This window comes from Manduca sexta, chromosome 13 (genome assembly GCF_014839805.1).
Source record: "Manduca sexta isolate Smith_Timp_Sample1 chromosome 13, JHU_Msex_v1.0, whole genome shotgun sequence".
Taxonomy (NCBI): Eukaryota; Metazoa; Arthropoda; class Insecta; order Lepidoptera; family Sphingidae; genus Manduca; species Manduca sexta.
The window spans coordinates 856173-880347 of NC_051127.1; the positions used below are offsets into that span (position 1 = coordinate 856173).

The window sequence follows — 24175 nt, forward strand, 5'->3', positions numbered from 1 at the left end:
AGCTATACTATCATCATTAGCTGTTTAACGTTTGTTACATTTACCTCCCTACAGTCCATACTTCGCACCATCGTTTACATTGTATAAAATGTTTTTATTTTCGCTTCATTACATATGCATCGACCAAGACACTATTAATGTTCTAATTATAGAAAAAGCGAGGCGTGCCCCTTCATATGTAACGGATACATATCATACAGTTGTTCTCGCATTGACCCAAATGTGGCGTGAAAATAAATTGCGGTGTGCTATTCAACTCACGATCAAGATATTGCGTTCACATGCTACTCGGAAGGTCCGCGCTTGAGGTCTCCACGATCTTACACGTTGTTTATAACTGCAAAGGCCGCGAGGGTGAGATTAACTTAACTGATATGCAACGGGAATTGTTTTTAATTTACAAAATGTTAAAAATGGCCAGTTATTACTGGGCGTTATGTGAAAGATGAGATCTGATGTCGCAGTGTGATGAGTTTATTGTAGTCTCCCGCTTATAAATCTGTCGATGCTATTACCATACCGTTCAAATTTTTGCATGGTGTTTTTGTTCATGGGGTCGATTGGTTAACTGCCTGGGTGGCGACATGCTCATCTAACCAAGTGAAATAATTACTTAAATATTCTTCTTTGAATTATTGTACTTATATCCAATGAATTATTGGACAGTATAGTCCTCCTAATATTTTGACAAGCGGATTCATGGATATTTCGGCCGTCTGCCGTGTCATTTGGTTGGTTATTTTTTCCTTAACCTGCGAACATTGTTTCACATTCCACGCACATCCTTGTAAATAAGGAAGGCACTAGAATATACCTCATTTCCTGGAAAAACTTTAAAATAATAAAATGATTGCCTGATTCCAACATACTGACATTTATAAGGTAATGTTTTACTAAAGTAAAAAATAATACTATTAACTATGTATTTTGAATTGTCCCCTTTACTTATAATTTTAACAAAGTTCCGCTACGACAAATTGAATATGTAATACATTTAAAAGTAACATTTATGTGTAGATAAATACCATGAGTAGATTTTATACAAGGACTCATTATCATACGACCTAAATAAACAGAAAGCCTGTTACAAGATGAAATAAAAGCTACAAATTAAATACAGTTAACTCCTTTAATTTTCTTTAATCCCCCGCCGGGTTAGTTGAATAGAAAGGACGACTCACAGTGAGTTATATGGAAAAACTTTATTCATTAACGTAATACGACATGAAAAACTGGCATTAATTTGTCTTTACAGTTTCATAACGAATGCGTTGTTTTTGTTGTCATAAAACATGGTACTGATTTGTATGAATAGTCTGAAAACCACTTAAATATATTACTTAAACGTAGCTAAGTTTGGATGAAATTAATGTATTCTCAGCAAAACGTATACAGCAAACACGGTTTAAATTTTAAGTATGCGAGCATATTCGACGACAAAAGGCAACGAAGCATTAGTTATTTTTACGTAGAATTAAATTGGAATTGAATACGTTTGATATAGTTACGTTATGTAATGAAAAGTGTGGCTAGGCGGAGGTGGCGATGTCGTAGAACATAGCAACCATTTCACCCGAGATAACCTCAAAGACGCATATCTGATGACATATGCAACGTTCATAATATCAACCTACAGTAATACGAGATAAGATAAATTTTCCGTTCAAGCAATTACGATAATATTCAAACCAATAGAAATTTATTTAACAGTAGCTGATGCTAGCTAATTATGATTTAGAAATATTTAAATTTGTTACTATGCGACATCCAGATTTACAATTACAGATAGTAAATGAAAATTAAAAACTAATTTAAGATTGTTCTTCACGGTCAGGGTTTTTACTTGGCACATGCTTATAAACATAACCGGTGTCAATTTCTCGGATTCTCGCATTTTGTTCGTCAATCTATAAATATTTGATTTCTATTCAGGACTTGTAGAAGATATTTACTTGTAAAGTTTACGTAGTGTTCTATTGAGTGCTCATTTAATGATTGGGAAGATTTTTTACAATTTCATTTCATTCATATATAAAGCTAAAGAATTTGTTTGTTCGTTTCTTTGTTTGAAAGCGCGATTCTCAGGAGGTATTGCGTCGAATTGATTTTTTTTAATTTTGGATAGCCCATTTGTCGAGGAAGGCTATATAACATCACGTTAAGACCAATAGGAGCGAAGCATCAATGAAAAATATTGCAAAACCGGAAAGCGGGGAAAAAATATTTCTTTTGACAGCTTCCATTCCGCGCGCGTAAACGGTTAAAGTTATGCAACAAAAATGTATGACGGAATTGTTCCTCTTAAAAAATTATATTTGATAAAAGTAATGAACAAAAATGAGTCAAATACCACATTCAGCTAAATACTTTACAAGTTTAATCCCCGGCCGTCTTCCTATACATTGTCTTATCGAGAGAATACTACATTGTATACCACGATCTCCGATACAGTCTTTATTTATTTTTAGCCACGGAAATAATTATAAAACTAACCTTAGGTTACGAATAGATAATTCTAAGATATGAAAATTAATTTAACGACTCGTAGGTATGATTTTATACAATATAATCCTCTATGCAATTAATGCTGGATTCTCAAAATCAATGCATGGAACCTTGGCATTAAAATGAGAGCCATATTTTTATAAAATAAAATATTTATATCGTTAACCAATGTGTAGTTAATTGAAATAAATGGAATTTCGAGCCTTTTAAGAGTGTAGGTACTTATCAAATACTATGTTATGATACTTATTTATGGAAAAAATTATATAATTACACATCACAGATAAATGATTTTATTAACGTCCAAATCAGGCTAATTACTGTCTAAACAATATAATATTGAATATATCCAAATCCATTCGGAACCTAACGAATAAAAAGGAACGAAGCTGAACCACAAGCCATAAAATATTGATTATGCCGACCCAAAATGTCTACAAATTCTTGTACTTACCGTAAATTTCCTACTAAGAGAGAACTATAATCAGGTCGGAAATGATAGCATATAAAAGGCCATTGATGTGGGCCAACCGGGTGATCCTTGTGTGAAATTATGTAAGGCACTTGTTTGCGAATTCGTAAAGGTGGATTGTGGTAGCCGTGTCAGCAATATTAAAATGAATCAGATAGCGCCCACACTCTGGATGCCCGTCGTTAATAATTCGGATATTAAGGGACGCTGGGTCAGTAAGAATGGAGAATTATCTTACTAATATTATAGCGAGTTTGAGAAAATGTTTTGACGTTTGTAAGAAGTAAATGCAGAAACGACTGAACGAATTTGGATATTTTGCACGGGTAGATCATGTCCTGGATTAACAAATAGGCTACTTCTATCCTGGCAATTTGTACCCATGGATAACGATTTTTTTTAATCTGAATTTTTAGATGGATGGTGCCGGCGTCAGACAGTGTTTTAACGACTTTTATAGCAGGAAGACTTAACGCGTGAGCAAAGCCGCGAGCGGTTGCTTGCATTTTATAATGTTCTATATTTTGCAGTACGTCAGCGTCACTTTCATAGGAGTAAATCTCGGTTTTCTATGGAATCTTTAATTTTTGTATCACATTTTCTTTCATGATGTAATAACGAATTCACCACGTGACTTTATAGTAATGTGGCGTCCCAGTATAGTTTAGTGACGTTAGATCTGTTTGCATGCGATGTTACCCACCATCTAAGTGTCCATATTAAGTACCCACTGTACATTGCTGTACCACAGTATCGCTGAATACATTTTGCATATATTATACTGCTTATATGTTGTATTGTATAGTTGATATAGAAAGTGGTGGCTGGAAACGTATTAACCTTTCCTAAGGTCAAGGTCAGTTACCTGCTTACGTTAAGCGCTCGCATTTATAATGTAAGGAGCGACCGAGCCGCGTGATTTTGTAATCCCTCATGGTTATATTGCGTTTATTGAGTGTGTACCAACATTTCAAGCCGTCAATTTGACCGTTGTTAGACTTAACAAATTTTGAAATAAAACTATTTTGATATATCATGGGGCGAACTCCTAACATTTCGAATATGCCCACGAAGGCAATATTCGAAATGTTAGGAGAAAATTATAATATAAAAACCACGATAAAATCCGTAAGATTATTTCAATGTCTAACATTCACGTGAATATTAGAAATCATTACTTAACATTTTTTTTGGATAAATTGTAGATTTCTTAGTAATTTGTTTATTACGTGAAACGTTTTTTAGGTCTAAAAATAATATATGTGTAAATCACAGTCATATCGAAGAATTGCTTGGGTGACGTAGTTGTATTGCGTGCGCGGTATGACCGCTGCCCTAAAGTCCCGGGTTTAAATCCTGGGTCAGGCAAAGCTATATTTAGGTTTGCTGGTCACAAACAGCCCGGTGACTAGAATTTTATACCTATCCCTTCAGAAGACGTGATGGGTGTTTGTTTTATTTGTTTATATAGAGTAAACTCTCAGAATACATATCTCCAAGGCGGAAGGATCTCCTTTTTTCATATAAAAATAAAACCCACTTCGCTATACATTTACACTGAATAAAGAACAGAACACCTAAACGCGACAGCTTCCCGGTTTGACAAAGATAGAACACCGTATGTTTCGACGAGTCGTTGAAATAACATATTGGAGTTCCTTGGTAGATTCGTTGCTTAATCCTTAAATGTAATAATAATATGAATCCAACAGGAAAACATTGCTTTATAAATAATTTAGGAGAAGCTTTAACGATAGCGTGTAAATCGTAACGAAATCGCATAACTTTCGCTATCAACACCCCGAGTATCGATCAATGTCTACAGTGGCCGAATGTTTCAACCAAACCGAAGCCCATAAAAGCGATAGGATTTACGAAACACTTACAGCTAAAGGGATGCGCGCAATCCGTCATTTGTTTGATAGTGCGCAATACAATTTGCAGGGATTCGGATTCTATAAAACTGATATCTTTTCAAATTGCCAATGGTGACCGACGATCTCTTAAATCAATCAGTCTTAACTCTAATGTGTAAATGGTTTGTTTCATAATTATTTATCTTTATTTATTTTTATTTATTTGTTTATATTTCTCCCACACAGTCGTTACAGTATTCCAAAGGGACAATGTGGGGTAACTATTAATAATAAAAAATTAAAAAACAATTAATTATTGATAAAACAAAAAATAAAAACAATCATAAACATTATTAAAACATAGAATAAAATAAAACATAAAATTAATAAATACTAATTTTTAGGTATAACATAGAATAAATAACAAAACCTTTGCCAATTCACTATGGTTACGTAAAATTTTATTTTATATAATAAATTAAATAACTACTTTAAGTAAATCACAGTTTCTCAACATGTTGATATGATGAAGTATCTTATTTAAGTATATTATTATCTTACTAATATAAATGCGAAAGTTTCTGAAGATGTCTGTATGCTTGTTAGAAGTAAACGCAGAAAAAACTGAATACATTTGGATAAAATTCGGCACACTGATAGACCATGTTCTGGATTAACACATGGCTACTTTTGATTTCGGTAATTTGCTCCCATGGGAAATAATGGAACTCTTTTATCTGATTTTTTAAATAGATGGCATTGGCGTCGTAGTTTTTTAGTAACTTTTGTATCGGGAAAGGTTTATCACGCGAGTGAAGACGCGAGCGGTTCCTTCCGTAAATAATTCATAACTTTAAATCATAATAATATTTAACTATTCAATTCAGTGATAAAACCGTCAGTCTCAACTGACCATAAGGTCGTAACGGTTTATTTCCCACAACAAACAATATTTAAACTTTTTCAATAACACAATGTCTTCGACGATCGCCAACTTTTAATCTATTTATGTTCACAAACGTAGTAAGGCAGTGAAACTACTGTCACGAGTGGAAACTGCACGTGCTACAAACCTGAACGGTTATTTGTTCATTTTTAGACGTACTCGTTTATATGTACTATATTTTTTTTTATTGTATGGAAGTAACAGAAAATTAGAACAAATAAACTCGTTTGGGTTCCATCAAAATGATGTGAGCATAATTTAATTTACTTTTTTCACAGACTATTTGATTTTAGATGTAGTGATTAAAACCGATTGTAATTGTAATAGTATGGTCACCAAAATTATTAAACCAAAGATACATAATATTTACTTTTCTGCCTATTTTAATTATTAATATTTCTATTATAAGAAAAAATAACATAGCTGTCACCATAAGGTTTCTAACAACTCGAAAGAACCCAAATAACGACATCGAACAAAGAAGAATCGTTAAAAATATCGCACTGTTTGCAATGGCAGCAACTTGAGTGCTGAAGACATAACGTGCCGAAATACGCTCGTAAAAACTAAATCGAACTTCAGTTATGATTATTTTATATTCGTAAATCTCTGGATAAAATGCGATAATATTTTTAATTGATTAAACACAAAAATAAGTTTTTAAAAATCGTGCATGTCGAGGTATATTGTCCCAAATCACGCCAAAGAGATACATAGTTCAAACCAGAATCGTATTTAACGTTTTCAAGTCCTGGATTTAATCATAATCTCAGTATTGGAATACACATTACTCTTTAACTACGTATTAGGTTTTATTTTCAGGCTCAACGAGGCGAGTTGAAACAGTATGGTTGTCGCAGTGGAACTAAGAACCTTATCTCGTACGTGATTACAGGATTTTATCTTGGATCCAGCCGATAAAGTTCAAAATAGTCGCTTTTGTTTTCACTTTGCTGAAGACCGCGTTTGCTATTAAGCAGCGCTAAGTAAATAAGAGTATCTTTAAATTCCAATTTATAACATTTGTTAAAAAATATTAAGAAATTCGAAAATCTTTAAATTATTTGTTTAACGCTGCGTTTTTCACAAATATACTTTAATTAAAAAATATATATATATAAATCTTTAAATAAAATAAGCGCACGAAATAAAAACACGATAACTTTATGCCGCTTTATGTTACGCACTAAGAATTTATCAAATTACATACTTTCAGCCGTTTTGAACGTACCTACCGAACTTACTTAATGACCCGGGTTTAATACTAAATTCTGGTCTCTCCAAGATACGACATTAACAGTTATCTATACTTCTATACTATTATATAAAGCTGAAGAGTTTGTTTGTTTGTTTGTTTGAACGCGCTAATCTCAGGAACTACCGGTCCAAACTGAAAAATTCTTTTTGCGTGGGATAGCCCTTTGTTTGTGGAGTGCTATAGGCTATATATCATCACGCTATACCCAATAGGAGCGGAGCAGTAATGGCTAATCTCAGGAACTACCGGTCCAAACTGAAAAATTCTTTTTGCGTTTGATAGCCCTTTGTTCGTGGAGTGCTATAGGCTATATATCATCACGCTATGACCAATAGGAGCGGAGCAGTAATGACTAATCTCAGGAACTACCGGTTCGAACTGAAAAAATATTTTTGTGTTGGATAGCTCTTTATTCGTGTAGTGCTATAAGCTATATATCATCACGCTATGACCAATAGGAGCGGAGCAGTAATGGCTAATCTCAGGAACTACCGGTTCAAACTGAAAAAAATATTTTTGTGTTGGATAGTTCTTTGTTCGTGGAGTACTATGGGCTATATATCATCACGCTATGACCAATAGGAGCGGACCAGTAATGGCTAATCTTAGGAACTATCAGATCGAACTGAAAAAAATATTTTTGTGTTGGATAGCAATATGTTTTTGAAATGCTATAGGGTATATATCATCAAGCTATGACCAATAGGAGCGAAGCAGTAATGAAACATGTTTCAAAAACGGGGAACATTTATTAGTTTTGGGAGCTTCCGTTGAGTGCGCTGCGTAAACAGTTAAAGTTATGCAACAATGATGTATGACGGGATTGTTCCTCTTAAAAAGTTCTACAAAAATATATTATAAAACAAAGTCCCCCGCTGCATCCGACTGCCTGAACGTGTTAAACTCAAAAACTACCCAACATATTAAGATGAAATTTGTTATGGAGACAGTTTGAGACCCTGGGAAGAATATAGGCTCCCGGGAAAATATATAGCGTGACTTTTATAACGGAATACTTTAGCCCGAAAAACTTTGTAACGCGGGCGGAGCCGCGGGCAAAAGCTAGTCTTGTCATAAAAGAGAAACATTATACTTTTTCTCTACCGATTCAAACATCTTCCACGGCCATCGAAAAAACGTCCGTCATGGATGAATGCGCTTCGTAAAAAGCCTTCGCGTAATTGAAACATTTAATGCAGCATAAAACTGGAAGGTTGTATTTAACGCTCATAATTTATTTAAATGTAAACCAAATTTGTTTATAAATAATTTTGGGGTAAAACAATCCAAATAATCCACATGCGTCACTAGGACTAAAGGAGGTCTATGCACTAAAGCGTTTCATACTATGAATGTTCTAGGCACGTTATGGGCAAAAAAAAAATTCTTTGTATTGAAACTATGAGAAGTAAGTATGAAGACGAGCCCGTCCCGTCATCGACCAACACCGTCACGTTTCATGCAAGGATTTTCGGTTATCATCAACAATTATCGGTGAGAATATCATGAAAGTGACACTACGCTCCGTACATGGCACGGGACGTTTCCAAACTGATGCGCGCAGGCAACGAAACGGTTAGCTATGCTGTTGATACGTTCTAGTGGGCATGGAAATCCATGGCGCGTTTCTTGCCGTGCCTGATACGTTCATAGCACGGTCATGTTATGATCCGGATATGTGGTCAGACTCCTTTATGCATTTTCAGTATGAATTACAATGATGCTTAACTTGTGATAATATTGATAAACTCTAGTTAGCAACAGCGATAAAAGTGTCTGGCATTAATAATTATATCGATATGACTCATATCGATTAAATCGCTTACGCACGTAAGAATGTTATAACACTTTAAAAGTGTAATTCAAATAAATTAAAGTCACAAATTGCATAAATTTACGTCGACATGATGCCACTCAAGGGTTAAGACATAACAAAACTTTTAAACTTCGTACAAGTTAAGAACTGAGAACAATGCTATCAAACTTAAATTGTAAGTAAATAGTTCCATACTTTCCTGCAGCAATTTCTCGTAAACTGATCTCAGAACGTCCATGTTTTTCTTTATCACAAACAAGTTTCATGCAAATTGTAATGATCAGAAATTAAACGTAATTTTCGGCACCGCTCGGTAATCAAAATGTAACGATCGAATTAATGACCTCATAAAGCAAGAGGGAGGAATTGGAACAATACTTACGGTAAGTTATGTAACAAAGCCAAAAACATATTATGAAAATGGGCTATTTCGTCTTGTACTACTTCTGTGACCTCATCGCCATGAAATATGCTAGGATTATAGGTATAAAGAAATTTCTACCTTATCTGGTTATAGCTAAGGGTTTATAGCACACACAACTTGTGTGTTCAAAACATGCGGGCAAAACGGAACAATTGCATGTAATTTTTTTTTTCATATCTCATCACGTAACCCTTTAGCTGTCTCCATTGTATATTATAATAAAAATTTCCGTCGCGTTACAAAAGTTAGATAACGTATCCAAATTCTTGCCAAGCGATATTGCGAACTACACAAAGACGCCAAGTTACCGACCCTGACACGATGCCGGGATCACGCAGGTGTTTAATAGTTCATTATATTTACAACTTACCGGCGCGAAATAAGATCACTATCTAACAAGATCTTGATAAAAATAAATATATCAGTATATCGGTCGCAGATATAAGGTCAGTTTGATGGTAGTGTAACAGAATAACTAAAACGGATTTTGTTAAATTGTTAGTTATGATATGGAAAAAGGTAGAACATTCTGGATGCCTGATTAAGAAAATTTATTGCGAAAATAGCTAATCTACAATAATGAGATATTAAATCTAGACTCACACAATTTAATCAAGTTTAAGGTATTATATTCTCGATAAGGCTATATTACTATCATAATATTTACTTGAAAATATTGTAAACGACGCGTGTATATGTAACGCAACTTACACGTTTATTATTTAATGTTCAAATAAGAACTATAATGTGAAGAAAATAATGTTACATTTTGAATTAAACCAAAACTTTATGATAAGAGCACATAAATAAAATCTCTCGAAGCGAAGACAACGGGAAGCTCATAATTAATTTTAATGAAACGAATCTCCAAGAAAGAGTTAATTATTACGCAAGCAAAATAAAATGTTCCAACTAATTGAGTTCTTTAGTGTTTAGCAGAATACAAAACATTTTTTGTTTCATTCTGTGACCACAACAAAAGCAATTGTATTTTAAAGGGTTATTATTTTTATATACATTTTTTATTTTCATAAAATTCCACTGAAAATAAGTTAAAATCACGCATCACAAATCACAAGAGATTCAATTTGTATGTCGTATGTCGGCTCGGTGTAAATAAGAAAATACCTACAAATAATTTTGCGCATCTGTAAAAACATTACCTCGAACAAAAAATATTTGTGTTTCACTTTACCGACTCTTGTACAGCCAAATGATACGTAAACGATTGTGAAGAAATGTTTAATTGCTTTAAACGCAATAATAGATAAAGGATACCCATAAATCATTTCTTTTAAACAATCTTTAATGTACACAACATAGTAACTGGTCAGATAAGTATATTTCTATACTACCTTTTGCCTGCGGTTTTACTCACGTTAAAAAGTTTATCCATGGTGAATATTTTCTCGGGATAAAAAATAGCTTATAGCACTCAGCTGTACCTAATGTTTCTAATAGTGTAAAAAATAGCACTCAGCTGTACCTAATGTTCCTAATGGTGAAAAAAATTCTAATAGTTCCTGAAATTAGCCTGTTCAAACAAAAAGGCAAAGAAATTCCAGCTTTATAATATTAGTATTGATGATCCCTTATCTATATATTGTGCACTTTCAATGATATCATAAAGAGATGTCTTTAGGTAAGTAAAGGATTTTTTAGGACCCGCCGTGAGATGTAAAAAATTTTACCGAAAATTTGCAAATTATGACATACAGTAATAAGGCCTCATATTTTCGTAATAAAGTTAATGGAAATGCTCTAAATGGAGCTGGTACATCAAGATAAACCCGCTTCGTCGTACGTATTACGTATGGTTTCATGTCACAGCTCGTAACACTTTTTATGGCGGTAGACCAGTATTCAAATTACTTTGATAACAAAATACAAAACATGAAATGTATAAACAATGAGAAAGTCACTTACCTTGGAATTCCGTTATCTTTACATCATATCCATTTAAAAATTTGGGTCAATTCCTGAAATAGCGCTGTCAAAATAAGCCATTATTGAATATTGAGTGTTATATCTAGCCTTACCTGATGACGTAGTTGACGCACACGACGCTGATTGGCTTCTGTTGCTTGTCGGTGATGACGGTGGCCTGGGTTTGGACCCAGGCGTAGCCACTCAGCCTTGGCCAGGAAGCGATATTGGCCGGTCTCGCATTGTCCCTTTGAGAACACTGTAACAAAGGAATATCGTTCAATTAATCATGATATAGACCAATCACCAGTTTATCAAATAAATGCAATGCAATGCATCCGATAGTGCTGAAACTTGAGAGAAATCGAAAGGAAAAAATATGTCCAAGTGAATAAACAGATTTTGTTGCATCTTATTTTCAAGAAAAGCATCTATAGAATACAAAACTCGCGAACAACAAGCTTCCAGACGAATAGCAGTCAGCATATTTTCAAAATAAAAGAAACAGTTTCATACGAACTGCATATAAAAGAATTCGCACTACAATCTGATTTGTATAGTCTTGGAGAACTCCCGCTCTTAATTCGGTTGGAAGAACTCAAGAAATAAACAAAACTTAAAACCGATATATAAAGTGACCTTTATAAAGTGATTTAAAGTAAACTTGTAATCTTATATACCAAGTAACTGAATTAATGGAGGTCATTAGCCTCAAGCATTATCGATGTGGAAAGGTATGTGAATATTAACACGTAAAGTTTGTAGTTCGGTAGGTAAATTAACTTTGTTAACAAGGATATAACTTGAACATGTACTAAGTTCTGGATAAGCTCATTGTTTCCAGAAATTATACATAAATAAACTTTGGCTATTGGACAGGTTCTAAAATTGTTTATAATTTATTTCATAAAGTTAAAATGCAAAGTAAAAAAGATTTTATAAAGAAAGGTGATATTTAGAAACTAAATAACATTTCTCATAACAAGAACGTTTACGAATGAAAATGAAAGAAACAAACACAATACAAAAAAATCTTAACAGCGTTAAACGAGACTTTATCGAGCTCTCGCAATATCAAATTCAATTTTCTCCAGACGCGAACTTGTCAAATACTCCATTCCGTAAATAAATAAAAAGTCAAACGACCGGTGCAGAGTGAGATACATTACGGAAGTACTTAGGAGACGGCTATAAAGTGCGGTCGCCAAATACAAAGAGAAATGTTTGAAGGAATTTCTTTAGGTGCTTCTACTTGTCTATCACTTGAGCCGAAATGTGAGGGCCGGTCACGCATTTACCAGATGAAATTTGTGCTTATCTCTTTATATCACCCATACTCGACACTGGCAAATAACATACACGTATAACTTTTCAATTTGTAAAATGAGAAATACTAATAATACAAGAAAACTTAAGACATTTTCAAAAACTTCACTAAACACTTTTATTTACTTAAGGAATATGGTAATATTCTTCGATATTTCAATACTCCATTATGCATGAACAATATAAGTCAATTTGTTAAAGTAGAACGTAATAAAAACGAATCAGAGGTATTTGAAAAATAGTAGCTTCATAGCTCGCTAGTAATATCACTCGATCTAATATATCAAAGTTGAAACACAATATTCGACAGTAGGTGCAAGTGGTCAACAAAAGAGGGAACTAATAAAGATTAATGGCCACCACATAAGGCGCGAGGATCGTAATAAGAACCAAACCCGGGGGACCAGTTAATTCTCGCTGTGATCTTGAGCCGACAATTTATTTTTTCGTAAACGTAGGACCGGCGGGACTATACACTCAGATTAATAACCAAACATCTTTAAGACTATTTTATGGCGATATTCTTTAGAATTTAGAAAATACGGTAGAACATTAGTTTGTATTAAGAGTTTAAGTCAAATCGATAAGCTGATATTGGTAAGTTTAGTAAACGCACGACAAACATTCCTTATGATTATATTTTTTTTTTTGACTACGTTTTTAATAATATAAAATACGAATTATTACGAAATTTCAAAACAAAAATAAATCTTTGGAAAATCATCTTTAACAATCACATTTACATCAAATTGTATTGGGTTTGGAAAGTAATCCAGATGTTCTACCCTTACTAGCAACTAACAATAACAAAGCCCAAAGATAATTATGTTGTGAATTACAACATAAAATGAGCCATATTACTTTTCAAGAACTATCGGCATTCCAAACGAATCAACAACACATTACACAATATTACTAAAAGTACTTCAGTTATCGCAAGAAATCGATGCGATAACAAGGCATGAGTGTTCGGCCATATCTAAACTCTTTTGTGTAATTGTAGATAAAATTAGGATATCCTTATCAATGCAATCTATTTTTCCAAATCATCCGTACATAATATAGTCAAAACATTTTGTGTTCTGAATGCATGATCTACGAAAACAAAACAGCACCACATACGATAGTCTCATATTTTGCATGTACACCCGTCATAATGCTTTATGCTCACGAAAAGAAGTCACGCTAAACAAATAAAGTCAGATAAAGGAGCAATGTCCGATTATATTATGGCAACAAAGACTTTTTAATCAAAATTTAAATAAATTTCAACAAGTCCATTTGATAAGATAACTAAATTGCTGTTGCCAATTAATTTGATGACATCATACGGAAACTGTTCCAATTAAGTAACATTGAGAATATTTTTAGTCTGGCTAGATGCGGGCTAAAAGTAATTTGCATCTAAAATGAGTTGCTAAAGTGTCGAATGATGGCGTGGTAATGTTTTCAATAGCCCTTAGAGTCCATTTAAGCGCCCGAGTTGTGATGAACTGTGAACAAGTTTTGTTTGAAACTCGACGCTGCGAGAGACGTGAATCGACGGAAAATTTGGAACAGACTAGCTCAGTGCAGACGATATGCTAGTTTTGTCTTGATTCTTAAATATATAGATCAAACGACATAAATAAACTAATCTTTTAATTACCCTAAGAAAATTATCTCATAAAGGCAACGCTCATAACATGCAACTAAGTACTAAAGTAATTTTTACACTGCTTCGGTTAAATACAAAATATTTGGCACGTCGCCAGCAAAGGCGGTTGGCAACAACGCGATGAAAACAAACATACAAATAAATTTTATTTCTGCGCTATGTATCCACCTTGTTACAAGAAAATTATCATCATGTAATTAAGTAATACTTTTAGTTCTGCAATGACGGTCCAATCGGGAGATGCAAGAAACGGAGTCTTGTTCAGTTATAAGAACATTTCAACCGCATGAATTCCATTATATCCCAATCGACCAATAACTAAAACTAGAACACTATACGAAGTAAAACTTTCGCGAGAACGCAAGAAGCCTTTTACAATCAAGCATTATGGGAATGGTCGATGGTCGATACAGCATTTCGATTTAGTTGTAGCCATAAAGACCTAACCAAGCTCTAAGCTAAAATGCCGTAGACGCTACTCAGTCTAATTTGCTAGATGTATTACGCTCAGTGGTTGAAAAACAAGAAAGTCGTAAAACGTCCCGAGGCTATCAGATATCTAATTGATTAATAAAATGATTGTATTGTTTTTATTGAGCTAACTACGTGCCAGTGTTCACATTCCATGTCTAGTCCAATTATATAACAAGGATAATATAATTGAATACATTGTATGAGTTTTCTTCATATTTATTTATTGACAAAGAGTAACACTTTCTGCTAACTCGAGGTATAGTATTATATAGAAAACAATATCTGGATAATGCAGAAAGCATTAATCTCAACAACATTCTATAAAAGTAGAATATAATGTTGAATCAAAAAATTCATAAGAACAACTTTAAAAGGGTTTAGATAGATTGGACGAAGCAAGAACTACAGGTATATTTTATAGAAATGAAGAGTATTAACTTCAATTCTTGCCAGAGTTAATAATATTTGTTACATTTACAACACGTTCAACATCATTAATTTTAAATCTACCCTAGTTTGCTGAAGGAAGCTTAGCTTTGTCACGCTCTGATGCACATTCCATTAATTCTTGAGTTACTATTGCGTTTGTGGCGTCACTCCGACTCTTATGGATGTTAATAGATGGAAATCAATCTTCAGTGTCATCCTTGCGGGCTATTGTACTCCCTTAACAGCAACTGTTCAATAACATTGTGTTACATTTAAATTAAAACCAATTTATGTCGAGATATGAATAATTTACACGGATTTATAAAACTCTTGTATATTAGGGTAGTTCATTACCATTCCGGTAGTTTGCATACATCACGCGTCGCGCTCAGTGCTCTCTATCTGTTGAGCGGTCGGAAAATGTATGCGAATTATATCAGTATTTCTGAGAGCACTCATGACAAATGCATTATCACGCTTTAAAAATAAAAGTAGATAATTTCGTGTAACAACGTAGATAATATTATTTAAACGACAGATAGTGGTTATCGGATCGTAATCTGTGAAGTTACAAATACAAAAAGTTCTACGGTCAAACTTAACGGGTCCCAACTGGCTATATATAACACAAAAAGGCTGAGTCATCCCAGTGTAGGAAAAATTGTCTTACAAATGGACCTTTACGGTGTTAATCGGTCCGAGGACACGGGACTAAGTTCACTTCGAATAACGTAATATGCAGTAACCCAAGTAATATTATAACGTGGTCGTGGTCAGCTTGCCTGCCATTTATCACTTGAGATATTAAACGACACCGTGGAGAAATTTGGACGGTCTTCACAAACGGTTGACGTAAACACCATCATTTATATGTTCCAAAACATGTGTCTTGTGAAACAATTAAATTGTTATGTATATTAATGGTTTTTGACAGGACAAGGATGAATTTCAGTCGTTTTCTACTGGAGGTGTTTTTTTTATAGCACTGCAGTTACAATAATAATTATAATAATTATATTTTTAAACATCGATAATATTATAATTCAAGAATCAATATTAATTAGTATTCCTCTGCTAATCTATATGAGTCTTCAATTATAAATCACCCATGGAATTATTAGTTTTCGTGACCCCGACAAAATGCAATAGACGCTCATTAAATAATAATTACCGCATCAGGCATTTTCTGAAATACGTCAAATCGGGAAAAACTTTAGGCAAAAATATTAGTCAGAAATTGAAGCAATGAATTTGTTGAATTCTGAGGGCACCGTAGATATTTGAAAAATATCTGACAGCTTAATTCAACCGTCAAGTAAGTAGAAGTCAGTAGAGTATAGTCCACATATCCTGCCAAAATATCTAAACAAACGACGCACAGTAAACTAAGGCAGAATTACCTATCTGCGTAGCCCGAGGATTCAAAGATTTCATTACTGGAGCGGAAACGCACTTAACCCTTTTAAACTTGGATGGAAAGTTTATACGTTCCGCACCGATATTATTATTCTGATCAAATAAACTTCAGCAGTAGGTGGATCGTGTGACAGGTGGGTCGACAACCCTGTATAGATCGCAGACAAGACTCGAATAAGAATGGCACGCGATGGCATAAACGTAAAACTAAACTTAAAAAGAACATTAAAAATGTGATTAACGGGCCGAGTGCGATCCTAAATAATGTTGTAAAAACGAGCTAATCTTTTAAAATGAGGTTAAACAACCCTTAAAAGATGTGTTTGTCGCTGTAATTTTTAATATGCGCGCGCGTTCCCGAATAAAGTGGAACAGGAAAATAAACATGAGGCGAGGCGTCAACGTTCCCGGTATGTGCTGCATAATGAAAATGTCCGTATTGAATTTCACCTGCATGATTACGTATCGGTTTATTTATTTTCTTGGTAAACGTTTTAGCTTATTCAACTTCAAAGATATGATAACACTTCGATATTGTATATTAGAAAAAAATTACAAACGTGCTGAAAATATGAAATCATGTAGCGATCCAGGTTCACGACGCTCCAAAGAATATATGAGAGCTAAAAACTGTAACATTACGACTTTGTAAAATTCTCCCAGAATTGTGGACATTATGTAAAGTGAGATTTTTTTGCTATTTTCATGCGACGCTTACAGAATAAATCGTGTTAAATGAAGAAGCACAGTAAATGTTTTCTCTGATTATATCTCTCACTGTAATAACGGACTCAAATACATAATCATAAGTAAGTATATAAAAAATACGTATATATTATTGTAAAATAACTCATTAATAATTAAATAAAATTTGTTATCGGATTTTATCGCTGTCTTTAATACTTTATTGTTCTCCCAATGCGATGTTTCGAAGACTGCAACTTTTATGGTCACGGAGCGGACTGAATTGTTGGTAACCCAAAAAAGTCAAAGTTACAATATCTACATTTGATAATTATAATATCATTTTCACAATATTCGTCGTTGGCGGTCCGATTTACGCAGAATGAGCACACAGTGTCTTGAAGTCTGGAAGCCGGTCTTTTGGGTTCCGATTTATGAAATGTATAACAGAATCCCAGGCAAGCTTCCAACCATCTTCTCCATTGTAATATTTGAAAAAACAAACAAAATATTAAAAGTGGCCTAGGAATAATAACTTGCACGCAAAAAAATAGCAAAACTTAATTCAATTGCTCCATTTGTAATCACTTGAATATCTGGACTCGTGTTAATTAAATTTCATTACTGTTATGAACGATGTTAATGGCACAAGAGATAACATAATGTTTAGGCAAATCATATTTTTAGTTAAAACAAATACTAGTACAACCGTAAGTAATACATTACTTTAATCTGTTTAAGTAATACATAGATACAATAACAAGACAATATTCTCAGCATAAACAAAGCTCCGTTATTCCTTCTACAAGAGGCGTCTACGCGTCAAGATATTTATCTTGAAATGCAGACGTTTGCTACGATAAAAATGAAAATTGAACATAAAAAAAGGAAATAGCGTTCAGAGCAATAACAACACCCGCCGACCATTGTAAATAAGCAAAAAACAAAACGAGGAAGGTCTTCGTCATAACAACTGAAGGTGGAAATTTCACTGTAAACACTGAACGATCAATACTTATATTAAACGCATGCTACACGTTTAATTTGAAAGGTCGACGAACCATACAGACGCATTAAAAAGTTTCCAGCTCAAAATATAGATCTAGGCACGCGCATAGAACTTGCCTCCGTCTTAAATTTAAGCGTTGGAATAGATGTGGGCGGACGCAAACGATTTGATCTTTGGAAAAATCTAGTCACAATAGTAATAAAAAGGCCCGCGGGGACGTCAATTTTGGACTCTCGTAAAATTTGCATGTTATCTGCCTTCGTTGGAGTTAGATAAGCTACTGACGAAATAGCTACAGGATAACTTTTATATTGGAATTTATAGTTGCGTATAAACTTAACATTGTTATGTGAATTAGATTTGTATATTCAATCTTGTAGCAGATTTTAATGCAGTAACTTTGAAAACTTGTGACGTCATTTGTATTGTATTTGCAATAGAACTTGTAATGTGAACAAACTCATTTGCGAACTGTAGTAAAACGCAGTCTGCATACAGTGACTACGGCATAAGTGGATGAAAACAGATTCAAAATAAACGATTCATGAAAAATATTAAATTTAAAAAACATATTAAATAAACATCTAATTTGATTTGTACTATTTATTTTTTGGATTTATAAAATAACTAGTTGACCCGACAGACGTTGTCCCGTCTTAAATATTTTGCAGCGCGCATTCTGTCAATCGCTGACAGTTATTTCAAACAATTGACAGTTAAACTTCCGTGCAATTTTTTGTTTTTTTTCTTTCATAAGAACCTTCTCCTGACAATAAAACACACAACAAAAAAAAATAGTAAAATCGGTCCAGCCGTTCACACTTGATGGCGTGACCAAGGGAAATAGGGATTCATTTTTATATATATATAGATTTAAAACTAACTTGATATTTATACAATTGTACAGGCAAGGGACGCTTAGTTGTTTAAGTTTTAACAATGCTCAAAGCTCACCTATCTTATGTTGTGTTATTTATAATTAACCATAATTCAATTATTTTCCTTGTTACCATTGCAAATATGGTTCCGTAAATGCACAACCATGTGTTGTTAATTTAATTCATTCTGAATGACTTCGGTAGACCGATTACGGCACCGTGGACGGATATCCATTAATTTACGCACATTCCATTACGTTATTAACTATTAAATAAAAGGTATCCGAAGGTATAGCATCGTTATTTCTTGCTTATGTTTTAAATTCTCATTATTTCTGTCTATCGGAATTGTTTGTAAACTTACACAAAAAAACTTCTGCGTCAATTATCAGCATTATATCATACTTGTATTGTTCTGAGCCAAACTTTATTCCGAAAGAAGTTTAGCCACGATATTGTATCTGGAAAGTTGGATATTGACGCTAGTTTTAATGGAGAAAGCGGGTACGAGTGGACAGTTTTGAAGCGATAAAACTGCATACAGATTAATTTCGTTTTCGTTTTACAATTCTACGCAAGACTGATGGCTGCAATTCACATTGTATTGCTCTCTATAGCCTACTCAAATAATTTTCTTTGATATGCCCGAGATTACAAAACTTATTCATCGGATTCATATAATATAACCGAAATGCGTCGCTAGTATGTGGATAATGCGACAACGGCAAGGCCGGACACGACTGCCATTATGTAAGGTTCACACGAAATAAATAGAACAGAATCGATTGACTACAATGGAGTTTTTTCCAGCAATGTAGGTGAGGATAATGATTGAACTGACAAATGACATTAATGCGAGGTTTAAACGAACTTAAAACTTATTTCAATCGTTATTCGGGGTGCATCCATTTTCACTAGCATACCTATTTTTAAGGAAATACCTTAATATGTTTTGAAGACATGTAACTTGAGATAGGGAATACGTCTAAAGATATTCAATGGACTATATTGCAATTACTAAATGAATTGTTGTTAAGACTTAATTAAATTATTACGTAACACGTCAGTAAAGACAACGTTCGTATATCACTGCCCTATCTACAATAAACAATAAAACAAAAGACCTTCAAAGTAAATCGATAGAACACGCCGCGCGGAACGTTAGAATTCCCGATATTGAAAACACCTAATCTTCAGACATTACTTACGTCCTTGCTGAACGTCGTTGCGTTTTTACGCAAACCAATAACGCGTATGTTTTTGTAATCTTGAATTTTGCAAGAATTTTTTGCTGAACTCAATAAATAATCCCTTATCACATCGTTGCGGCGTGGTCGTTTGTTTACGAACGCGCTACGTGTGTACGTATGTACGTCTAAATGATATTTTTGTCGACGCCTCGACCTCTTCGAGATGCCCGAAGGTCTAGTCTCGTGCTGTGGATGCTTTCAGTCGAAATGAATGCCAACTTCATCTTCAGTGGAATGTAATGGACTGTTCAAATTTCAGATTACGATTACACTTCGGTTATATCATCGATGCATTAGAGTTTTGAATTGAAAAAATATTTGATCATACGATTTATTTTACCATACCATACAATCGACATTTAAGATATTCAATAATACTAAAAGCATTAAAATGAAAATATTTCGGATAAAATTATAACCTTACGATTTCTCTGGCAGTTTGTTACGACAAAAACCAATGCCATATCACCTAATCATTCACTTCATCAAGCAAAACTGACGTATTCTAATCAATCAACTCTCATTACATAAGACAAGGAGACAGGAGAAGTACATCCCATGTAAACTATCACTGATGTGGTAATGAAAGTGCGAGACGCTGCCAACGCTACGGCATATAAAAATGTCTGCAAGGTGAATCATTTACGTTCAAGTTCAAGGTGAACGGAAGAATCGTGAACGACGCGTGAACACTTTACGTGGCGCCATTATCTTATTCTTGTATTATTTAAAACAACCAGGAAACATTGCAACGTTAAGAGTAAGTTGTATAGGTACCATGTTTCTGTAGCATTATTGAAAATTCGACTTTAATACTTCCATGAGAAAAGCTTTCTCACAAATCATATAAAAAAAAAAAATATTTAATAGAATATAAATGTACCCATTAGAATAATATTTTTTTTGGTTACCTCTTAATGTTGCACTATTTCCAACATCGAATACATACAAAATACATTTATAATAATAATCAATCATCCCTTACAACTCAATTAATATAATGACGAATGAAAAAGGTTAATAAATTCGCATAGCACTACGTTTAACAAAATAACAGGTCATAACCGACCAGTTTAATATATAAGCAAGATAAACATCGGCTAGACTAATTAAAAAAGGTCGAGGTTTCGTGTTATTTCAAAAGTTTTACGTTATGTTTCAGCCAGGCTACACACGCGTTAAATAAACCGATTGCCGTACCGAGGGCCGAAATTCAACGCTAGCTTTGCGAACACTAACACGATGAAAATCGTGCCAGACATATCGGCAGTCATAATAATAATAATAATATCAGCCCTGTATTATATACTAGCTTTTGCACGCGGCTCCGCCCGCGTTATAAAGTTTTCCGTTATAAAAGTAGTAGTTTCCCGGGAGTCTATGTTCTTCCCAGGGTCTCAAACTGTCTCCATACCAAATTTCATCTTAATACGTTGGGTAGTTTTTGAGTTTAACACGTTCAGGCAGATAGATGCAGTGGGGGACTTTGTTTTATAATATATTTTTTAGAACTTTTTAAGAGGAACAATCCCGTCATACATCATTGTTGCATAACTTTAACCGTTTACGCAGCGTACGCAATGAACGCTCTCAAAACTAATAAATTATCCCCGTTTTTGCAACATGTTTCATTACTGCTCCGCTCCTATTGGTCATAGCGTGATCATATATAACTTAGAGCACTCCACAAACAAAGGGCTATTCAACACAAAAATATTTTTTCAGTTCGAATCGGTAGTTCCTGAGATTAGCCATTACTGCTCCGCTCCTATTGGTTATAGCGTGATGATATATAGCTATAGCACTCCACGAATAAAGGGGTATCCAACGCAAAAAGAATTTTTCAGTTCGAATCAGTAGTTCCTGAAATTAGCCATTACTGCTCCGCTCCTATTGGGTATAGCGTGATGATATATAGCCTATAACACTCCACGAACAAAGGGCTATCCAACGCAAAAAGATTTTTTCAGTTTGGACCGGTAGTTCCTGAGATTAGCCATTACTGCTCCGCTCCTAATGGGTATAGCGTGATGATATATAGCCTATAGCACTCCACGAACAAAGGGCTATCTAACGCAAAAAGATTTTTTCAGTTTGGACCGGTAGTTCCTGAGATTAGCCATTACTGCTCCGCTCCTATTCGGTATAGCGTGATGATATATAGCCTATAGCACTTCACGAACAAAGGGCTATCCAACGCAAAAAGAAATTTTCAGTTTGGACCGGTAGTTCTTGAGATTAGCGCGTTCAAACAAACAAACAAACAAACTCTTCAGCTTTATATAATAGTATATATATAGATAGATTTGCCCACTGCTGAGCACGGGCCTCCTCTACTACTGAGAGGGATTAGGCCTTAGTCCACCACGCTGGCCTAGTGCGGATTGGTAGACTTCACACACCTTCGAAATTGCTATAGAGAATTCTCAGATGTGCAGGTTTCCTCACAATGTTTTCCTTCACCGATAAAGCGAACGATAAATTCACAAAGAATACACACATGATTTTTTAGAAAAGTCAGAGGTGTGTGCCCTAGGGGCTTGAATCTGCGGACATTCGTCTCGGCAGTCCGTTCCACAGCCAACTAGGATATTGCCGCTTTTTTTTATCGGTAGTCAGAGTAAAATACATATTTGACGTGATTTATATTCATTACCTATTGAAGGATGGATTTTACCACATTACTGGGAACTTCAAATCTTTGCCTAATTGATCTAAACTGCTACATAGTTTGAAGCAATGGCGATGGGTCCATATAACCCAGTTTCTGCCGGCTTTCCTTTATGTAGAATCTAATTATCATTAGAACGATTTGTAGGCCACATTTATGCATATTAGTACCTATATGTTGTGTCGGATTCGCTTTAGGAAATTTTCACCTACCGCCACTAGTCTATAGTCAGATTTTATATGCCATTTAGGTCTTTCCGTAGGCGATGCAGCATCATGAAAAATCGCAAGTTATTCCACAATCGAATCATCTCAGTGAACGCAATTGCGTATCAGAACAGCGATCTATCATGACTGCAATTTGACCGAGCATAGGGGGATTATACTAATACATTATTTCCTTATTGTAACACTCACGAAAAACATCTGTCCCAATTGAGACGTGATCTGAATAGCTAGACACTTGCCGAGTGCGTCTTACGAGCTTCGTTCTCGCAATATTGTTTTACGGCGGAATTTAATTTTCCGTCCAGACAACAGGGCCCAATTTCGGCTGAATTACTACACAACTACATTTGTTTATTCTAGCGAAATTAACGAGGTACAAATTGAATGAGTGATAATTGTGAATATATTATTGTATATTATATACCATCTATACTATGATCAGTTACAATAAAATCCCAAATTGGTATAGTATCCGGTGACAATCGGCTCACTCCCCCTTAAATATAGATTACACACTACTTATAGCTGGTGAAATGTTTGTTACATCTCTAAAAAACTCTGAAAAGGTAAAAGGAATGGGTACTATAAATCACGTAGTATTTTTGTAGTCAGTGTAAAGCATGTGTGTCGTTTGGAATATTTATCTAAGAATAACAATAGCTCGTTTATTTTAAACGGTAATATCAAGGTACAGGGTCCCCTATTGAATGAAGGATTGGCTCTCACCCTAACAACCTAAATCAATGCGGGTTGACTCCTTACAACAGATAAATTAATACCACCGTAATTCTAAAACCATATTTGTATTCAAAGATGCAATTATCATCATAGATAGACACAGAGTTTTATTACGACACGAAAGGCCAGTCGCAATAATAGAGCTATGAATGAAGATAAATTAACAATCAATGATGATCATTATGTTAGCTGGCATCGTCTTGTAGTGAGCCG

The 24175-nt window shown here is 34.3% G+C and overlaps 1 protein-coding gene across 1 annotated transcript in view; it reads right to left on the reverse strand.

The window, feature by feature from the left end:
• The window catches only part of LOC115453992 (hypoxia-inducible factor 1-alpha), a 90374-nt gene that overhangs the window by 20123 nt on the left and 46076 nt on the right, over window positions 1-24175 (reverse strand). Inside the window, 2 exon segments of the mRNA XM_037438053.1 lie at window positions 11317-11408; window positions 11410-11462. Coding sequence (XP_037293950.1) covers window positions 11317-11408; window positions 11410-11462 — 145 coding nt within the window.